At 48.2% G+C, this 17,500-nt stretch overlaps 1 protein-coding gene across 3 annotated transcripts in view; it reads right to left on the bottom strand.

The window, feature by feature from the left end:
- The window catches only part of Carm1 (coactivator associated arginine methyltransferase 1), a 43,897-nt gene extending 26,418 nt beyond the window's left edge, over positions 1-17,479 (bottom strand). For 2 of the 3 annotated variants that reach the window (XM_028763939.1, XM_028763940.1), the window contains exon 1: positions 17,162-17,479. In XM_028763939.1, the coding sequence (XP_028619772.1) occupies positions 17,162-17,384 (223 nt within the window). In that variant the 5' untranslated portion in view covers positions 17,385-17,479. The remainder of the gene's footprint in view (positions 1-17,161) is intronic. The other variant, XM_028763938.1, reaches the window with a different exon arrangement.
- Between the last annotated feature and the right edge of the window lie 21 nt (positions 17,480-17,500).

Here is a 17,500-nt window from a genome sequence, read left to right as displayed (position 1 = left end):
TACCCTATTCCCTACCTGTCAGCAAACTCCTGTAATACAGGCTCTAGCCCGGATGCCTCCCTAAGGCAGGAGGGTCTAGGGACCCTAAGGCCCAGGAGCCCTGGAGCAGATAGTCCCAGGGGACATGCCAGGCCTCTGTAACTACCTACTAGACAAGCCCCTTCCATCTCAGCCCAACTGCAGGGTTTTTCTTCACTTAACATCATCCCCACTGAGCATACATAGGAGGCACAGGTCGGAGGACCACTTAAACTCATATGAGTTCAAAATCAACCTGGACAGCATAATGAGATCCTTCTCAAAACAAACTTGCCAGGTGTACAGGCCATATCGAGTTCCTAGCATTTGGGGAGCTAAAGATCACCTTGAGTTTGAAGCCAATATGAGATGTATGATGAGTTACAGGTCAGCCTGGACTACAGAGGGATCCAAAAAACAAAGTGGGCTGGGAGATGACTAAGTGGGTAAAAGCATTAGCTACACAAGCCTACTGGCCTGAGTTCCGTCCCTAGAACTTTTCATGTGATGAAAAGCTGGGTAGATGGCCTGTATCTATAATCCTAGCGCTTCTGCAGGGAGACAGAAGACAGAAATAGGAGAATCACCCAGAAGATCATAAGCAGCTGACCAGAAGGAGCTCAGTGTATATTGGCAGAAACAAGGATACTTTGCTTTAACAAGGAATAAAGTCAGAAGCGACTCCCAAACGTTGGCCTCTGACCTCTACACAATGTGCCATGAACAAAAACCTCACTAAAAACTTCAACAGGCCTGGAGAGATGGCTCAGCGGTTAAGAGCACCGACTGCTCTTCCAGAGGTCCCGAGTTCAATTCCCAGCAACCACATGGTGGCTCACAACCATCTGTAATGGGATCCGATGCCCTCTTCTGGTGTGTCTGAAGACATCTGCAGTGTACTCATATACATAAATAAACATTTTTTTAAAAAACTTCAACAAATAAACAGAAGAAGAAAACAAAACAAACAAACAAAAATAAAACCACTCATGGACTCCTGGTTTCTAGAGTCTTCAGTAAGAAGTCCCAACTCCACATGGGGCTCAAGGCCCTCTGTCGCATCCTCTGCTTCACTGAACCCACTGGCTCACTGGCTTTCCCTAGACTCTCATCCTTCCAGTATGGACAAAAGTCCTCCATGGTTCTTGGACAGGAACAACCTTGCTTTTCCTCTGTGACCTTGTCATTTTCTTCCCAGAGGTTTTCTAGTATTTTCTGGACAAGTTCCTACTGTACAGTGAAGCTTGTTAATACTCCTAGCTCAGTGCAGGGCACGTGTATCTACTCCACTTCAAAGAAGGATTGTCCCCAGAGCAGTAACACTCAGTCTGTGGAAGCACAAAAGCTCAGGTACAAATCGTGGCCTGCCTGTCCATACCTAAATGTAATGGTCATTTCTTTGTAATGGCTTGTTCTGTTACTTTGTAAAGGCTGGCCGGTTCTGTTGCTCTGGTCTGCAGGTCAGGGTCTAGGAAGAGAGAGAGTGGGGACGAAAAAGGGGCGAGAGACGCAAAAGATAGATACAAGACAGAGTCCAGTGGAGTCTCTTCAAGTCTCTTCTTTATTCTCCTCTCTTCTATATTCTCCTCACTCTTTCAGTCTCCTCACACCTTTCACACATAGAAAGGAAATCCTGGGTATTTATACCCTTTACCACGTGACTTGTCCTCGTGGACAAGCTCAACTGAAGGCACTATGTCACATGCCTTGTAGCCATGGATACCAGGAGCACCTTGTAGCTGGGGGCACTAAACAGTGTAACAAGATGTTTATCAGAGTGCGCTCAGCTATTGCAGGCTGTTGAAAACAAGTCTCTTGTCAGGGTATATAGCTCGAGATGGTTGTAAAGATGATAGCTGCTTTTGGCTAAGAGTCGGCTCCCAACACCTAAGGATGGCTGGAGATCTTCCCACTGCTTGAAGGTCAGTGGTCCCTACCTCTTGTCTAGAAAGCAATAGAGCAAGCAGAAATTCCGTGATGTCTTAGGCTGTCAAAGCTACGGTTAGTAAAACCAGCAGGAGTAGGCATGACCTGGAACAAAGTTCTTGGCCAGTAGAACTTTCTATCTGCACAAGGAGAGGGAGGGAGGACAATAAAGGGGAGGGAGGGAGGGAGAGATGACACTAAAAAAGTAGCTAATAGTACAGGTGGGATAAAAGGTCACAGCAATTCACACCCTCCCTTCCCAGCAGGAGGCTATTATTGCCATCAGTAGAGAAGCAACTAAAGCTGCCAATCTTGGGTACTTGTTAGGAGGCACACCCTGAACCAAGTATGAAGTCTTTCCTTAATCACCTAACATTGCTAAATACAACAAGGCTTTTCACTTTTACTCTTTCAGAAGATGCATTCCAAGTGAGAGGGGGGCTGGCTAAAGCTAAACCCCCTCCTGGGGTTATAGATTCCACCCCTCCCACCAACCTCTCCCCAAGATCAAGGTGAAATTCTGAGGCCACCCAGCCTTAGCCAGTGCACCAAGAAGAGGGACAGGATCCAGTTGTGAACAAACAGACTGGTCTTGTTTCACATGCTAAAAGCTAGTGAGAAGACAAGAAAGCATGAGCAGTGGCTGAATGCTGGAAGGGAAGGAGGCAGGCTGATTACAGGGATGGAGTAAGTTGTATTATAGACTCCTACCTCCAACCCTGAAGTAACTTTGGCTCCAAACCACTGGCCACCAAAGGTTTGTCCTCAATCTTGTGTGGTTAGATCATTGTGGGCCACCTAGTTAGAAAAGGGCTAAAATGAACTCTGATATGAGAGGACCACTGTCCAGGTGCAACCCTGGGTCTTGTTTTGTTTCTCAGCTGTTGGAAAGGGGGTGACATTATCATTAGACTACTTCCTGCTGATCAGGGGCATCGAGTTCCTTGGGGCAAGTCTGATTTTGCCTCAGGATAACTAGTTTCTTCTTTGACCAGAACTATTTAACAAACTATGACCAATAGCAACCAACAACCAACTAACAATCCACTCTGCCTCTCTGGGCCCTAGGATTCATATACCCTCTGAAAAGTCCCCAGAATTCCAAATGTAACACAATCACAGAAACTATCTGTAGCTGGCAAAATCATGCATGAGGCAAAACATGGTCAGCTGTTGTGGATAACCTGCAGTTGCCCTATATCCCATACCATAAAAATGAAAACATATTTTTATAATATTTCTGTGTTTTTAAAACAGCCACTCTAACCCCTGAGGAAAGGCAGGCAGCATATAGAGGGGTGGTGTTGAAAGTAAGCTGTCTACAAGTGAGTGCAGAAGGATGAAAGTCCTCTACTGTGTGACGGAGGTGGAAGTGACCATCACCACTGCTTAATGCAGTAGTCATGATGGCTGTCTGTCACCAGTGCAGATCACCCACTGTCATGGAGAGGCTGGCCCAAGACCTCAGCCAGATCTTCCTCCTGTTGTAACCTAAGGCAGATGATTTGCTGTCTCAGGAGAGGCTGGGAAGCAGCTGTGACCACAGTCTGCCTGCCCTGGGGCATCTGAGGACTATGAGGTCACCCTAGGCTCTTCTGTCCTTGCCAGGTGAAGCACTGACTCTCTTCTCTGGCCCTTCAACCAGGGAACTTCCTTTGCCTTCCTTATCCTACACAGCAAACATGCAAAAAGATATCCTCAGATAGAGTTTAGGGAGGTCCAGAGCACCACAAAAGCTAATACCTACTACATGAATGGACAAATGAATGGCCAACTAAAAGAAGTAGGTTTTGACTTGTGGCAGTGCACACCTTTAATCCCAGAACTCCAAGGTAGAGGAAGGTGGATTTCTGAGTGTGAGGACAGCCTGGTCTACATGTGGAGGGTTGAGGATTCCAGGACAGCCAGGGATACACAGAGAGTAAAACTGAGCTGGGAGATGAGTCAGTACATTGTCTGTCATGAAAGCACAAACACCTGAGTTCAAAATCCAGAACCCACATTAAAAAACAAGAGTGGGCCAGGTGGTGGCAGCTAATGCTTTAATCTCAGCACTAATCCCTGCACTCCGGAGACTGAGGCAGGCGGACCTAGGAGATCAAGGCCAGCCTGGTCTATAGACTACGTTCCAGGACAGCCTGGAAAACCTACAAAGAAAAACCCTGTCTAGAAAAACAAACAAACAAATAATCAAGAGTGGGCTAGAGAGATGCTCAACTGTTAAGAGCACTGGCTGTGCTTCCAGAGGACCCAAGCTCGATTCCCAGCAACCACATTGCAGGTCATAACACACAGACAAAACACCAATGCATATAAAGTTAAAAATACATAAATCATTAAAAAAAAAAGAAAAGAAAAAATGATGTGCAATCCCAGTGCTAAGGAGGCAGAGATTCAGTAGGTGAAGAGATTTTTTTTTGGGGGGGGGGGGGGAATGAAGCCACAAAGTTGTCCTTTGACCTCCACACGCACACCACAGCACAGAACACCACACCCACAGCACCAGTTTACAAACACAATGATTATTAATATGATTAACTAAAAGTGGATGGTACCTGAAGAACATCACTGCAGGTCACACTCTGGCCCCCCTCTCACACATACACTCCCCCCCTACACACATGCACGCTCGCGTGTGCTCGCGCACACACACACACACACACACACACACACACACACACACACACACACAGATGGGACAGGGATGGAAGGAGTAGGAGGCTACTATGGAAGCACAAGTTCAATAAACAGCGTGGCTGCCCCAGGAAGGGAATACATTTCGGTCCAGCCTTCCACAGAGCTCTATGCAGACAATGAACACCAATCTAGTCCTGGCCATGGCCAGGGACTTGGGGGGATGCCCAGACGAGTGTACATGACAGGAGGGGTAGACAAGACAAATGGGAGATAGGTGTGCCTATGTTCTGAGTGACTGACCCAAGGAAGGTCACAGTGCACAGGGAAGATAGGTCTGGCTTTTCATGACACACCCTCCTGAGTTGGTAGAATTTTTACCCTGTACACAGAAGATAACCAGGCATAAGCTCTGGCTGCTGCAAGACCTGACTCTGGACCCTGATGCACTGGGGAGATGCACATGGCAGCTCTGCTCCTCCTCACGCGGTTCTCCCAGAGCCAGCAGCACCCACTCCCCTGTGCCCAGTGTGTGTGAAGGAGGTGGACTGGGCTAAGCTGCTGGTCAGGTTGCCCCAGGCAGCCCACTCCAGGCTGCATTCCAGGCAGCTGTCATCTGGGAAAGTGCTCCTAGAACCCACTATAAAGGCCAGACTAGCTCTGGAGTCAGTCAGACCAAACTTAAAATGTTAATTGTCTAGAAAATCAAACCAGTCGCAGCCTAGAGTGTGGTCAGGATGAACACACCCTCTGCCTGTGGGCAAACTGCAGGGTGGGGTAACACGAAGCACCCAACTCAGCACAGTGGGTCGAGACAAAGAGTGGGGAGAAGGAGCTCCAGAGAAAATTCTAGGTACAACAAAGGTAAAGATAACATAGGTGTGTCTTCAACCCGTCACTGTATTTCCCAGCTAATCCATCAAATGGTGACTCCTAGACCTAGCTTACCTAGAAGGCCCTTACAGCCAAAGGGCTGATAGGAGTTAGTTTCACATACCACTTGTAATCTCTTGGGAGGGAAGTGTAGATGGAGCATAAGGAGGCTTTGTGCATGCCTAGTTCCTCACTTAGGGTGGGAGTGGGTGTATTTCTAAACAGGGTCTTTACCACTAAGCAAAGCCCCTGGAGGAATTTAGGTGGGGCTCTACTGTTGGTTTTACCAGCCAATTCAATACAGCACCCAGGGCTGACTCTGCAATAGCATAAGGTAACCCTAATGGCACCTGTAACACTTGGCAGGAACTACACATCACAGCACCCAAGAGGTCTTTAGTGGACAAGATACTTGCAGAGGCCTGAAAGGCTGGGGTGAGATGAAGCATGTGGGAAAGCAGTACAAGGGACCTCAGGGACCTCAATGTATAGGCCACAGTGGCTGCTGAGAGATTAAACTCCCAGAGGCAGAAGCTACACAGTCCACCTCAGAGGTATGGAGCAGCAGTTTCTGTCAGCTGTAGAGTCCTTGTCTCTGGGAGAAACAGATGTCCTGGGGCTGCTAGGCAGCCAGAAAAGCTTCCTATTAGGCCCTGAGAACTCCATGAGTACAGGATGTTTGAGTTAGAAGGCCCACTTCCCACCCAGGCTCAAAGGCTGCCTCTTGGCCATTGCTGCCTGTAGTGACAGTGGAGCACAGCAGTGCAGCCAACACAGGCTCTTTGCTTGAGGAACTCCGCCTGCCTTGGCCAGTCACCGATGTGGAACAAGGAGGGGGCCTCAGGGAAGACCTGCTGGAAGCGAGAGGTGTAAGTAACGTATGTCACCAGAGCCTGAGGAGTAGAAGAAGAGGGGCACAGAGCAGCATGAGAGCTGCAAGCTGTGGGGTCAGCCGCAACGCCATTCACCTTCTGCATGGATAAAACCAAGGAGGGGAGAGCTGCGTCTACTGGAACTCCTTGGGAGTCAGGCCAACCATGGAGGATGTTCAGATAGTGAAAGGCAATCAGTGGGGACTGAGGAAATGGTTCAGCAGATAACAATGTTTGTGGATAACCTGAATTCAAATCCCTAGTGCCTATGGAAGAGCTTGGCATGGCCATGAATATCTATAAACCCCAACACTGGAAGCAGAGATAGGTGAATTCCAGGTGCTTGCTGACTAGCTGTGTGACAGAATCCATGAGCTTCAAGTGAAATGGCAGGCCCTGTCTCAATAACGGAAAGAGCAATGGAGGAAGTCTCCTTGATGGTCTTCCTCCTCTGGAATCTGTTGGTGTGCTCATGGGTGCATATACTTGAACACATACACATCACGAGTCAGTGGGGCTGGAAGTTGGTTAAGTGGGTAAAGCATTATCCACACAAGTGTGAGGACTTGGGTTTAAATCTCAGAATTCACGTAAAGCTGACACAAGTGTTCCCAGCTGTGATTCCAGTGCTCCTAACAAAGATGGGAGGTGAATATGAAAGACTTCTCAGTAGCTCACAAGCCAGCTAGCCTAAGGTATATATGGCTACAAATAAAAAAGGCTGCCTCAAATAAAGCGGGAAGCGAGGATCAAGACCCGAGGTAGTTCTCTGACCTACACACACACACACACACACACACACACACACACACACACGGAGGAAGGGAGTGCTCGAGCACCAGGCAGTAGTGGTGGAAACCTTTAGTCCCAGTACTTGGGAGGCAGAGGCCAGCTCATGAGTTCTAAGCTAGCCTGATCTACAGAGTTTCAGGACAGCCAGGGGTACACAGAGAAATTCTGTCTCGAAAAAACCAAAAAGGGGAAAAAAGGGACAGTCAATGAATTTCAGTAAAGCACATGGTCAGCCAGGCACACTGGCTACACTTAACATTAGCTAGGGCCTGGGTGCATTAATAAAGAAGGGTACAAATCTTTACTCACAGACTCAGGCACAGCCTTGAGGGTGGAGGGCATGGAAGTGTCCCTCAAGAGCACATGATAGAAACCTAGAAGTTCCAGAAGGACCCTCCATCTTCCTTTCCAGTCTCCCACTCACCCACATCTGTCCTTTGATTATTTCCATAATAAGAGCACGCCCTACTAGAGGCATCTGGGCAACATCTCTCAGTCTCATCCAGTCTGTGCTAATGAGCAAGTTTCTAGAATCCAAACCATTCTGCAGGTGCATGCATACAATGGAAAAGAATCCCACCTTGGGGAACACAATTAGCTGAAGTGACAGCCAACAGAACTGAAGAAAAACAGCTTTGATAGAATAGCTTGCCAAAATATGGTAGTGAATGGTTTTAACAAGGTAGACAAAAACATGGGAGGAAGGGATTCTTGGGCTGAATGCAAGGAGTATAACCCAGAAAACCAGTGTGACCAGTTTATTTTATGTATATGGGTATTTTGCCTACATGTACAGCTGTGAAACAGCCTGGTGCCTGTAGGCCAGAAGAGGGCACCAGCTCTCCTGAAACCGAAGTTGTACAACAGTTGTGAGCTGCCATGTGGGTGCTGGGAATTGAACCCAGGTCCTCTTGGAAGAGCAGCTCGTGCTCTTTTGGCTGACACTGCTCCTCTCTGCCACCCCCCCCAACAGTTCTTAAAAGGTTGGCAAATACCACGGCTGGCTGCTCTAGACACTCATCCCTTTGTGACCACACAGTGGGCTTATGACCATTATTTACTAACAGTACTACCTAGGGCCTTAAAACCCCTCTGTATTACTGGAGGACCTAAGAATTGGTGGCACACGCCTTTAATCCCAGCACTTGGGAGGCAGAGGCAGGCGGATCTCTGAGTTCGAGAGTTCGAGGCTAGCCTGGTCTACAGAGTGAGTTCCAGGACAGTCAGGGCTACACAGAGAAACTCTGTCTCGAAAAAACAAAAAACAAAAAACAAAAAAAACAAAAAAAGAATTCTTTCACTTAGCCAAGGTCACAAGGTCATGACTCTGTCATTCAGGTCCTCAGCAGCTTCTATCCCAATGTCAGGACAGAGAGGAGAGGTTCCTGCTGTGACAGGAACCCCAAGAGAGAAGAGCCCAGCTATATAATTGAAGCAGTGCTGCCTGTTCCAGAGTGCCTTTCAGTCCTCCATCCTTCTGAGCTCCCAGCTCTATGGCTAGACTAGCCTTTCCTCTTAGCTGCCATCCTCCTCAGCAGCCTCTTGGTCCTTGTACCTGGCAGGGGCAGGAGGGATAGGTTTTCTCCACATGACTTTGTGTGATGGTGAATCTAGATACAAATGTACACCTTTCTCGGGCAGTGGTGGCGCATGCCTTTAATCCCAACACTTGGGAGGCAGAGGCAGGCAGATTTCTGAGTTTGAGGCCAGCCTGGTATACAGAGTGAGTTCCAGGATAGCCAAGGCTATACAGAAAAACCCTGTCTCAAAAAAACCAAAAAAAAAAAAAAAAAACCAAAAAAAAAACCCCAACAACAACAATAATTAAAAAAAAAAACCAAATGTACACCCTTGCTAAAGCCATCTTCAACCAGCTGGCCCTCCCCAAGAAGACACTGAGATCTAAGAACAAGAGGGCAGTAATCTGAGCCCTGCCCTACCCCATGTCTACAGGAAGGCCGCTCTTACAATAGAAGTTCCCGATCTCCCTGCTGTCTTTGGCCATGCTCAACCTAGCTCACTCCCAGTGCAAGTCTGTGGAGACGCCTGGACCATACTCTACCCTAACACTTGACCCTTGTCAGCTTGCCCTCATAACAATCCTAAGAAAAATGCACAAATCCCACTTCACAGCAGAGGAAATTGTGGTAGAGTCAAAGAAATGGTGAGGATCCTGACCAGGAAAAACCTGACAGTGAGCACTGAGTTCCACTGTGCTATGGTCTAGCCAGGCAACTGCAAAGCTCCTCTAGCAGAGGCCCAGTGGCCAGCCTCCCTCTAATGTTAGAAAGGGACTCCTGAGTGATCTCCAACCTCTGAGGGAACAAGCAATGTTGAATTTGCTTGTTTGTTGCAGGGCTGGGAATAGGAGCCAGAACTTCCATCATACCTGACCCCCAAGCTACAGCCCCAGGCTGAGACATACAAACTTAAGTGGGATCTGAGCATTACCTCAGATGTTTTCAAACCCCAAGATATCCAGAGCAGTGATTTTTGCTAGTGGAAAGCAGGGGCTAGGAACAGCAGTTCACACTCAGGCACATGTCCTCCTTGGGGTAATGAATGAAATATGGACTATAGCAATATGGCTGCACCTCTACAGACAGCCCCATCACCCTGCCCCCTAGAAGCCCATGCATGTTCCCTGGGACACCATGGTAGGCTCTGGGGCTGCTGGCCTCTTTTGCCTTTCAAAAATTTAGCCCTTTCCTGATCTATGATCCCTAACTCATTTATAATTTCTTCTCAAAGTCTGCTCAGGAGCTCACAGGAGTAGCAAGGCCAGCTACAGGGATTCGGATGTGATAGAGCCAAACAGCCCTGAGAGTCGTCCATCTATCTCTATAGGTGAAGGGCAAGTGAAGCTCACAGGATGGTCTGAGACCTCATATCCAGCAAACTGGGTTCAGTCTTTGTGGGTTCCAAGACAGTGTGGCTCAGCTGTATAGCACTTGCCTACGCCTGTACAAGGCCTTGAGCACCACCCCCAGGCACTGCAATGAACATACACAAAATCTTGAGAAGCTCTGCGTAGGCCAGGTAGTCCTGAGCTGGTGGAAGTTCTTCCCAACCTCAACTCTCCACCCAGCTGGGCATGCCCTTCCACTCACCCCACTTCCTAAAAGTCTTGTTCCCCCTGTTTCCACCAGACCCTCAAGTGTATGGTAGATGCCCTGGGCAGGAACTGTAGCTGCCAGAGGGTCTCCTGAACCAACCCCATCTGCTAACCCAAGATGATCCCTGGTAGAGTCATATCCTGGGGAAAACACCCTGCTGTTCCCCTGCCCAGATCCCCATGTGGAAGCCCAAGGCTCAGTGCTTACCATTCACTGTCTCAGCAGGCTCTGAGACCATGAGTGTGGTGGGGCACAGATGCAGGAGATGTACATTATCTCCTAGCTACCTCTGACATACTCAAGCAAGCTCAGTGCATCCATGTGGACCAACAAGTGACTATGTGAGCTGGATGCGGAGAGGTCAGAAAGAGCTCCACATACCAGCTCAAAGAAAATTCCGTAAACATACAGTACAAGTCAAGTCACAGCAAACTGTCCAATGACAGGAAAACCAAATTAAACCGTCCATGTCCAAATCAAAGATGAGGGCAGCGGTTCTCAACCTGTGGTCATGACCCCTTTGGGGTTACATATCAGATATTTACATTATGATTCGTAACAGTAGCAAAATTAGAATTATGAAGTAGCAACAAGATAACTTTATGGTTGAGGTCACCACAGCCTGAGGAAGTGTATTAAAGGGTTGCAGCATTAAGTAGGTTGAAACCACTGGCTGAAGGGCTTTGGGTCTGGGAATGGCCCAAGTAGAGGTGAAGAGGACAAGGGCAGAGGGCAGGAACCTGGAGGCCACAGCTACTGGCAGAGAGCTCAAACTCAGCTGCCTGAAGGAAAGGGCTGGGCCTAATGAGGAAATATTATGCACACATAGGAAAGGACATCTGAGTTCAAAAAGCTACCCTATGGGCAGCACCAAATCAGAGCAACCCAGCGAAGCTGAGGCTGTTGTAAAGAGAAGGAAGGCATCACACTTCAGTGGACTCAAACCCTGCAGACTGGGGCTGACACCTACAACAGCTATTCAGAAGCACAAAGTCAGATTTTGATGTGAAATCTTCTCAGAAGTAAATGGAACTCAGGGCTTCAGGCCTGCTAGGCAAGAAAGGAGCCTTATCCAGCCCCGGGCTGCTCATTCTTCCATCCCGGGGCTTACTTACAACCTTTTGCAGTTAAAGACCCACAAGCCAATACTACTGGTAGTTTTGGGTTTTTATTTGTTTGTTTTTATGGGTTTTTTTGTGTTTTTTTGAGACAGGATTTCTCTGTATAGCCTTGGCTATCCTAGAACTCACTCTGTAGACCAGGCTGGCCTTAAACTCAGAGAGATCCACTTGCCTCTTCCTCCCAAATGCTGAGATTAAAGGCATACAACCACTACAACTGGCCAATAATACAGTTTTTCTAAAACAAGATGGTCTTTGCTGACCATTTTTTGTGGACTCGTGATTTTTTTTCCCAACCCCTACAAACTATAAATGCTTCTAGCCCTGACTGTATAAAAATAGGCCATAGGCTCCATTTTGCCAACAGGCCCAGGTTTATGCTGTTCAAGCACTTGAGTTGGACAATGGGAGCTCATGAAGATCCTGATATAAAGTTAATCCAAAATAAATGACAACAGACATAAGGTAGGTGACAGAAGATGATCTTTCTGGTATCACTAACTTCGCAACTTCATCCTATCTATTCTTTTAAACTTCATCCTATCTTGACAATAAAGCAGTCTAATGCCTGGGCTCATAACAAACGCTCAGAAAATGCAGAGGAAAATCACAAAGGCCCCTGGTCCTATGACTCCACAGTCTAGCTGTACCACAAGTCTGACTTTGAATTCACTATGCAGCCTAGGCAGGCCTTGAACTCCAGATCCTCCTCCCTAGTGCTGGGGTTACAGGTGTACAGCAGCATACCTAGTTAATACAGAGATTATGCAAGACTGTTTTATGCATGTTAGGCAAACACTATACCAACTGAGTGACGGCCCAACATAGAGGTTTCTCCAGCCTTTCCACCTTGCATGTCCCTTGCCAAAATGACATTAGGCCTTTTTTTTTTTTTTTTTTTGGTTTTTTGAGACAGGGTTTCTCTGTATAGCCCGGGCTGTCTTGGAACTCACTCTGTAGACCAGGCTGGCCTCGAACTCAGAAATCCGCCTGCCTCTGCCTCCCAAGTGCTGGGATTAAAGGTGTGCGCCACCACCGCCCGGCAACATTAGGCCTTTCTTTTTTTGTTGTTTTTTGTTTTTTTCGAGACAGGGTTTCTCTGTGTAGCCCTGGTTGTCCTGGAACTCACTCTGTAGACCAGGCTGGCCTCGAACTCAGAAATCCGCCTGCCTCTGCCTCCCAAGTGCTGGGGTTAAAGGCGTGTGCCACCACTGCCTGGCAAACATTAGGCCTTTCTTATTAGGCCTTTCTTATCAGACATGGTCTGTGCAAGGCATCTCTTCCTAAGGGGTTGGGAGCATCCAGGACATCATCCAGATTCATTCTTGCTGATCAAAACAGAAAAATGTCCTGGGCATCTGTAGACAGGATGGTGCCAGGCTGAGCAACTGCAAGTTAACTCTGTTCTCCTCCTAGCCAGCCCAGACTGGGCTTTTCTGAGAAGCAGCCTCCTTTTAGTGGTGGAAGACTCGATTCTTGTAGAGGTTATGCCAATATTCTTCAAAGCTGGGGAAAACCCATGCCAGGGAGACTGGCCTGGTTTCGGTAGCTGCCTGCCATGTGGCCAATCTCATGGCTAACAAACAGCCAGTGACTCTGAATGGCTAGAGAGTTGGAAAGGGTAAGTACTCTGCAGATGGACTAGAATGGGGCCTTCTGCAGCTGCTTACCACATCTCCCAATGAAAGGCACAGCTGCAGAGAAATGGATGCCCAGGAATCTCTCTCCCATCATAGGGTATAAAACATAAGGGGGAATCCTAGAAAACCAGCTCTTCCTTATGCTACCCTGATGAATGTCTGGGGCTAAGGCTCAGTGGGTATGAAGTCTGCCTACCATACACAAAGCCCTGGATTCTATCTTCAGTGCTGCATGTCTCTAATCCCAGGCCTGGAGAGATGGAGGCAGGAGGATTAGAAATTCAAGGTCATCAGCTATACTGCAAACTTGATGCCAGTTTGAGCAATATAAAACATTGTTTCAAAATATTAGTAACAATAGTAATACAAAATAAAAATAACATCTATAAAAATGTTCTGTTCAGTGTGGATATGATTTAAATACAATGTATTCATATGTGAAATTACCAAAGAATATGTAATTTTAGAAATGCATTGTTGACAAACACTTGCTACAAATTGCCTGCTCTAGACTCTCTTCCTCATGCACTTCAACCCACCAGAGGGGCCTCAGGCTATAGGCAGTAAAGTGTTGCTGCAGCTAAGGAACTAGGTAGGCACAGACATGTCATAAGGCTAGCTAAAGACTATACAGCTGAGTAACTACCACCACTCAAGACTCCTGAGTTCAGTTCGGGCCTTTATAGTACCCACAGAGATTGATACACAGCTGAGGCACTGGATTCCTTCTGGTATTCTGACAAACCCTCCTTACAGCCCATGAACAAATTCAGATCCTGGGGTCTGAAAACAAGGTGAATGAAACATTTGGTGACTTTTGGCCAAAGCACTGGGGCCCCCAAGAAGACTCTACATAAGACCATCTCAGAGCAAAACAAAAATAGGAAACAAGTACACAGAGACAGATGAAAAGCCACAGAAATGAGGGGTGTCTGGAGTTTGGCTACAGAAAGCTAAGTAGTCATACTTGGAGTCCCTGGAACCTGCAAGAGAGGAAGTGGTCTTACCTCCACACCCAGAGGGAAAGTGGCCTTGGAGACACCTTGATTCAGAGTTGAGGCCAGGAAATGAGAGTGACTATAGCCCAACAGCTCTAAGCCACCAAACTTGTGGGCATTTGCTACAGAGACCCTTGGAAATCAACACACCCAATTTAGCCTGCCTTCAGAACCCAAGTTTAATCACACCCCAAAGTCAGGGATGGTGGTAAAAGTCTGTTATCCCAGCAGGAGGGAAGCAGAAGTGTCATGATGTCTAAGGCCACTTTAGGCTACACAGCAAGTAGAAGGCCAGCTTGGAAAATGAAAGACTGTCTCAAAAATGGCTCAGTGGGTAAAAACATTTGCCACCAACTCTGAAGAGTTGACCCATAAGGTGGAAAGAGAGAACAAAGTCCTGCAGGCTGTCCTCTAACATCCGCATGCTCGCTGTGCCATACGACACCCCTTATACATGCACATGTACACACACACACACACGCAAATAAATAGACATAATTAAAGTGGGGGGGAAGCTTCACCCCAATGTCACTTTAGCCAAGAGCAGTGGTTCTCAACCTGTGGGTCAATACCCCTTCGAGAGTCACATGTCAGGAATCCTACATATCAGATATTTTACATTACAATTCGTAACAGTAGCAAAATTGCAGTTATTAAGAAGCAATTTAATAATTTTATGGCCGGAGGTCACCACAACATAAAGAACTGTATTAAAGGGTCATAGCATTAAGAAGTGTTTAGAACCACTGGCCTAGAGGTGAAAATTCTTTCTGGCCCCCAAAAAATGTATCTGGGACTGAGGATTTTGAGAAATATGGACTCTCGTGGGCTGGAGAGATGGCTCAGCGGTTAAGAGCACTGACTGCTCTTCCAGAGGTCCTGAGTTCAAATCCCAGCAACCACATGGTGGCTCACAACCATCTGTAATGAGATTTGATGCCCTCTTCTGGTGTGTCTGAAGACTGTACTCATAATAAAGTAAATAAATCTTTAAAAAAAAAAAAAAAAAAAAAAACCGGGAGAGAAATATGGACTCTCTCTTCAACATTCTTTCAATTATACATAGTACATACGTATAGACATGCATGGACATATATATGTATATGTATGTGTATGTGTATGTGTATATGTAATTCTGTATAACTTTCAATATTGTCATTATCTGGGGAACAGAAAGGGTCAGAGACTCTCAAGTAGCAAAGTCTGGCTTGAACTTCTGTCTTCTGCCAGCCTCACTTGTGCTCTCTTTTCTGAGGACAAGATCTCACTTTGTAGCCAAGCAGCTCTTAAACCATGATACTCCTACAGCCAGGCCTGGTAGCACATGCCTTTCATCCAAGCATTTGAAAGGCAGAGGAAGGAGGAGCTCTCTGAGGCCAGCCTGGTCTAAATAACTAGCTCCAGGACAGTCAGGACTATATGGAAAGACCCTGTCACAAAAACAAAACAAACAAAGCACTGACCTGCTTCAGGCTCTCAAAGGCAGCAGTACAGGCTTGTGCCACTGCACCTGGTGCTGCGGATCTAACCTGAGGTCTCAAATTTACTAGGTAAATGTTCTACATAAGCTATATCCCCAGTCCATGAAAATCTTTATTTTTATTTTTATATTACTGTTGGGAATAGAGCCCACATCCTCCCCCACGCTGTGCCCCTAGCCCACTTAGGTAATTACAGCAAAAACAAGAACACAAACTGTAAAGTCTCCTCTGTAATAAAATCAACTTCTAATAGAGGCAGCTGGGTGTTAGGAACTATGTAGGAAATAACAATTCTGTAAATAAGGTCTATAAAAACGGAGTTTTTATCAAGTTCATTTAAACAATCCAAGCTACCCAGAACGTTTTTTTGGTGATTCAGACAGGATTTGCTCACCCAAACTATACTCGAACTTTGATTCCTCCTGCTTCAGCCTACAAAGTATTGGGACCACAGGTTTTTCCACTACACCCAGCTTCCAGAACACTTTTCAGGGTAAGCCCTGGTACCCTGGCTAGCCAAATACACTGGTTTGCTTAGGGGTCTGGAGTCCTAAAGAGCTTCTTTTCTTACTCTGTGAAATTCCCCTTTTTCTCATGTGGTCAAAGAGACCCCGGCTCTGCCCAAGCCCCCACAGGTGCCCCACACTTGGGAACCAGACACTTCTTTCTCCTGTGTTTTAAAGTAAAAGCAAAGAGAGGAGAACCAGTCTGAAGAGACTACTACGCACATTTTCCTTCCCAACACCCCATTACCAAGGATAGGAAAAAATTCCCACAGGTCAAAATTGATCCAGTGTTCCTTGGTGGCTCCTTAAGAGCATCAGTGAACGAAACCCTGGGAGACAAAGACCAATGAAACAGAAGAGCAAATCCGTCTGAGGAGTCCGCCAGAGAAAGAGTAGCAAAAGAAAGAAAGAATAAAAGGTGGAACTACAAAGCTGGAGGGGATACGCTCCGAAAACATACTAGTGACCCCCCCCCCCCGTTATTCTCCCCACTGAAATGTCAGTTTTTGAAGCAGCTTCTGATAATGTCACCAGCTTCTCACGTTCTTAAAAAAGACAGGAGGCGCGTGGCGAGGGAGGTGGCTTGTTACCTCTTGACTTCTAAAGCCGGCCATCAGCAAGCCGGCCTTCCTCGCTTCCACGTTTCCATGGGGGATGGGCTTGAGAATCTATCAAGAAGGGCTCTGTCCTAAGTCCTAAAGTTTACCCACCCGGGTGGGTGTGTGGGTGGGGGGGAACCCGAATCCCAAGTCCTCCTCCACAAGGGCGGCACCCAGCCTTCCCGGTGTTACACACTGAAAGCCACTTTTCAAATGTCCGTGTGTGTAGAGGATGTCCCCTGAGATGAGATCCACAAACCACACCCGCTCAAGAGCCTTCCCAATCACTCCCTCTCTCCAGTCCCCTCTACAATCCCCCCCCCCAGAATCCTCAGGGCCCCACTTCCTGCCACGCGCCCCCCCTCCCCACCCGCTGCAAATCTCAGGCCCGCGACTCTTGTTTCCCGCGCCCCCTTCGGGTTCCAAGGTCCCCGCACACACCCTCTGCCATCTCGCCCGCGGGCAGCGGGAGCCGCGTGTACGAGCTCGGCCCGAGTCCCCCCCCCCCCCCCGCCAGCCCCCTCCCCGGGGCCCCGCGCTGCCGGCCTCGTGCGCCGCCGTCCCCAGGGTGTCCCCAGCACTCACGGCTGTAGAGGGCGATGCCCGCCGCGTCTGGTCCGGCGCGCACCTCGAGGCGCAGCGCCTGCTGCTCCGCGTGCCGCTGGATCTCGCCGTTCGCGTCGCCGATAGTGAGGAGGCGGGCGCCGGGGAACACCGACACTGTCGCGCAGGGCCCCGCGCCGCCCGGGCCCGCCACCCCAGCGCTCCCCGCACCCGGCCCCACCGCCGTCGCTGCCGCCGCTGCCATCTTAGGTCCGGCTCCAGGCCCCGCTGCCACCACGCCACCGCCACCGCCGCACCCGGGCCCAGGCCGCCGCCGCTGCCGCCGCCGCCGCGCAGGCCGAGGCCGAGGCCGAGGCTGGC

This window comes from Grammomys surdaster, unplaced genomic scaffold (assembly GCF_004785775.1).
Source record: "Grammomys surdaster isolate TR1022 unplaced genomic scaffold, NIH_TR_1.0 140, whole genome shotgun sequence".
In the NCBI taxonomy this organism is placed as follows: domain Eukaryota; kingdom Metazoa; phylum Chordata; class Mammalia; order Rodentia; family Muridae; genus Grammomys; species Grammomys surdaster.
The sequence above is the reverse complement of the archived record's forward strand: the minus strand, read 5'-3'. Positions and strand labels throughout refer to the sequence as shown.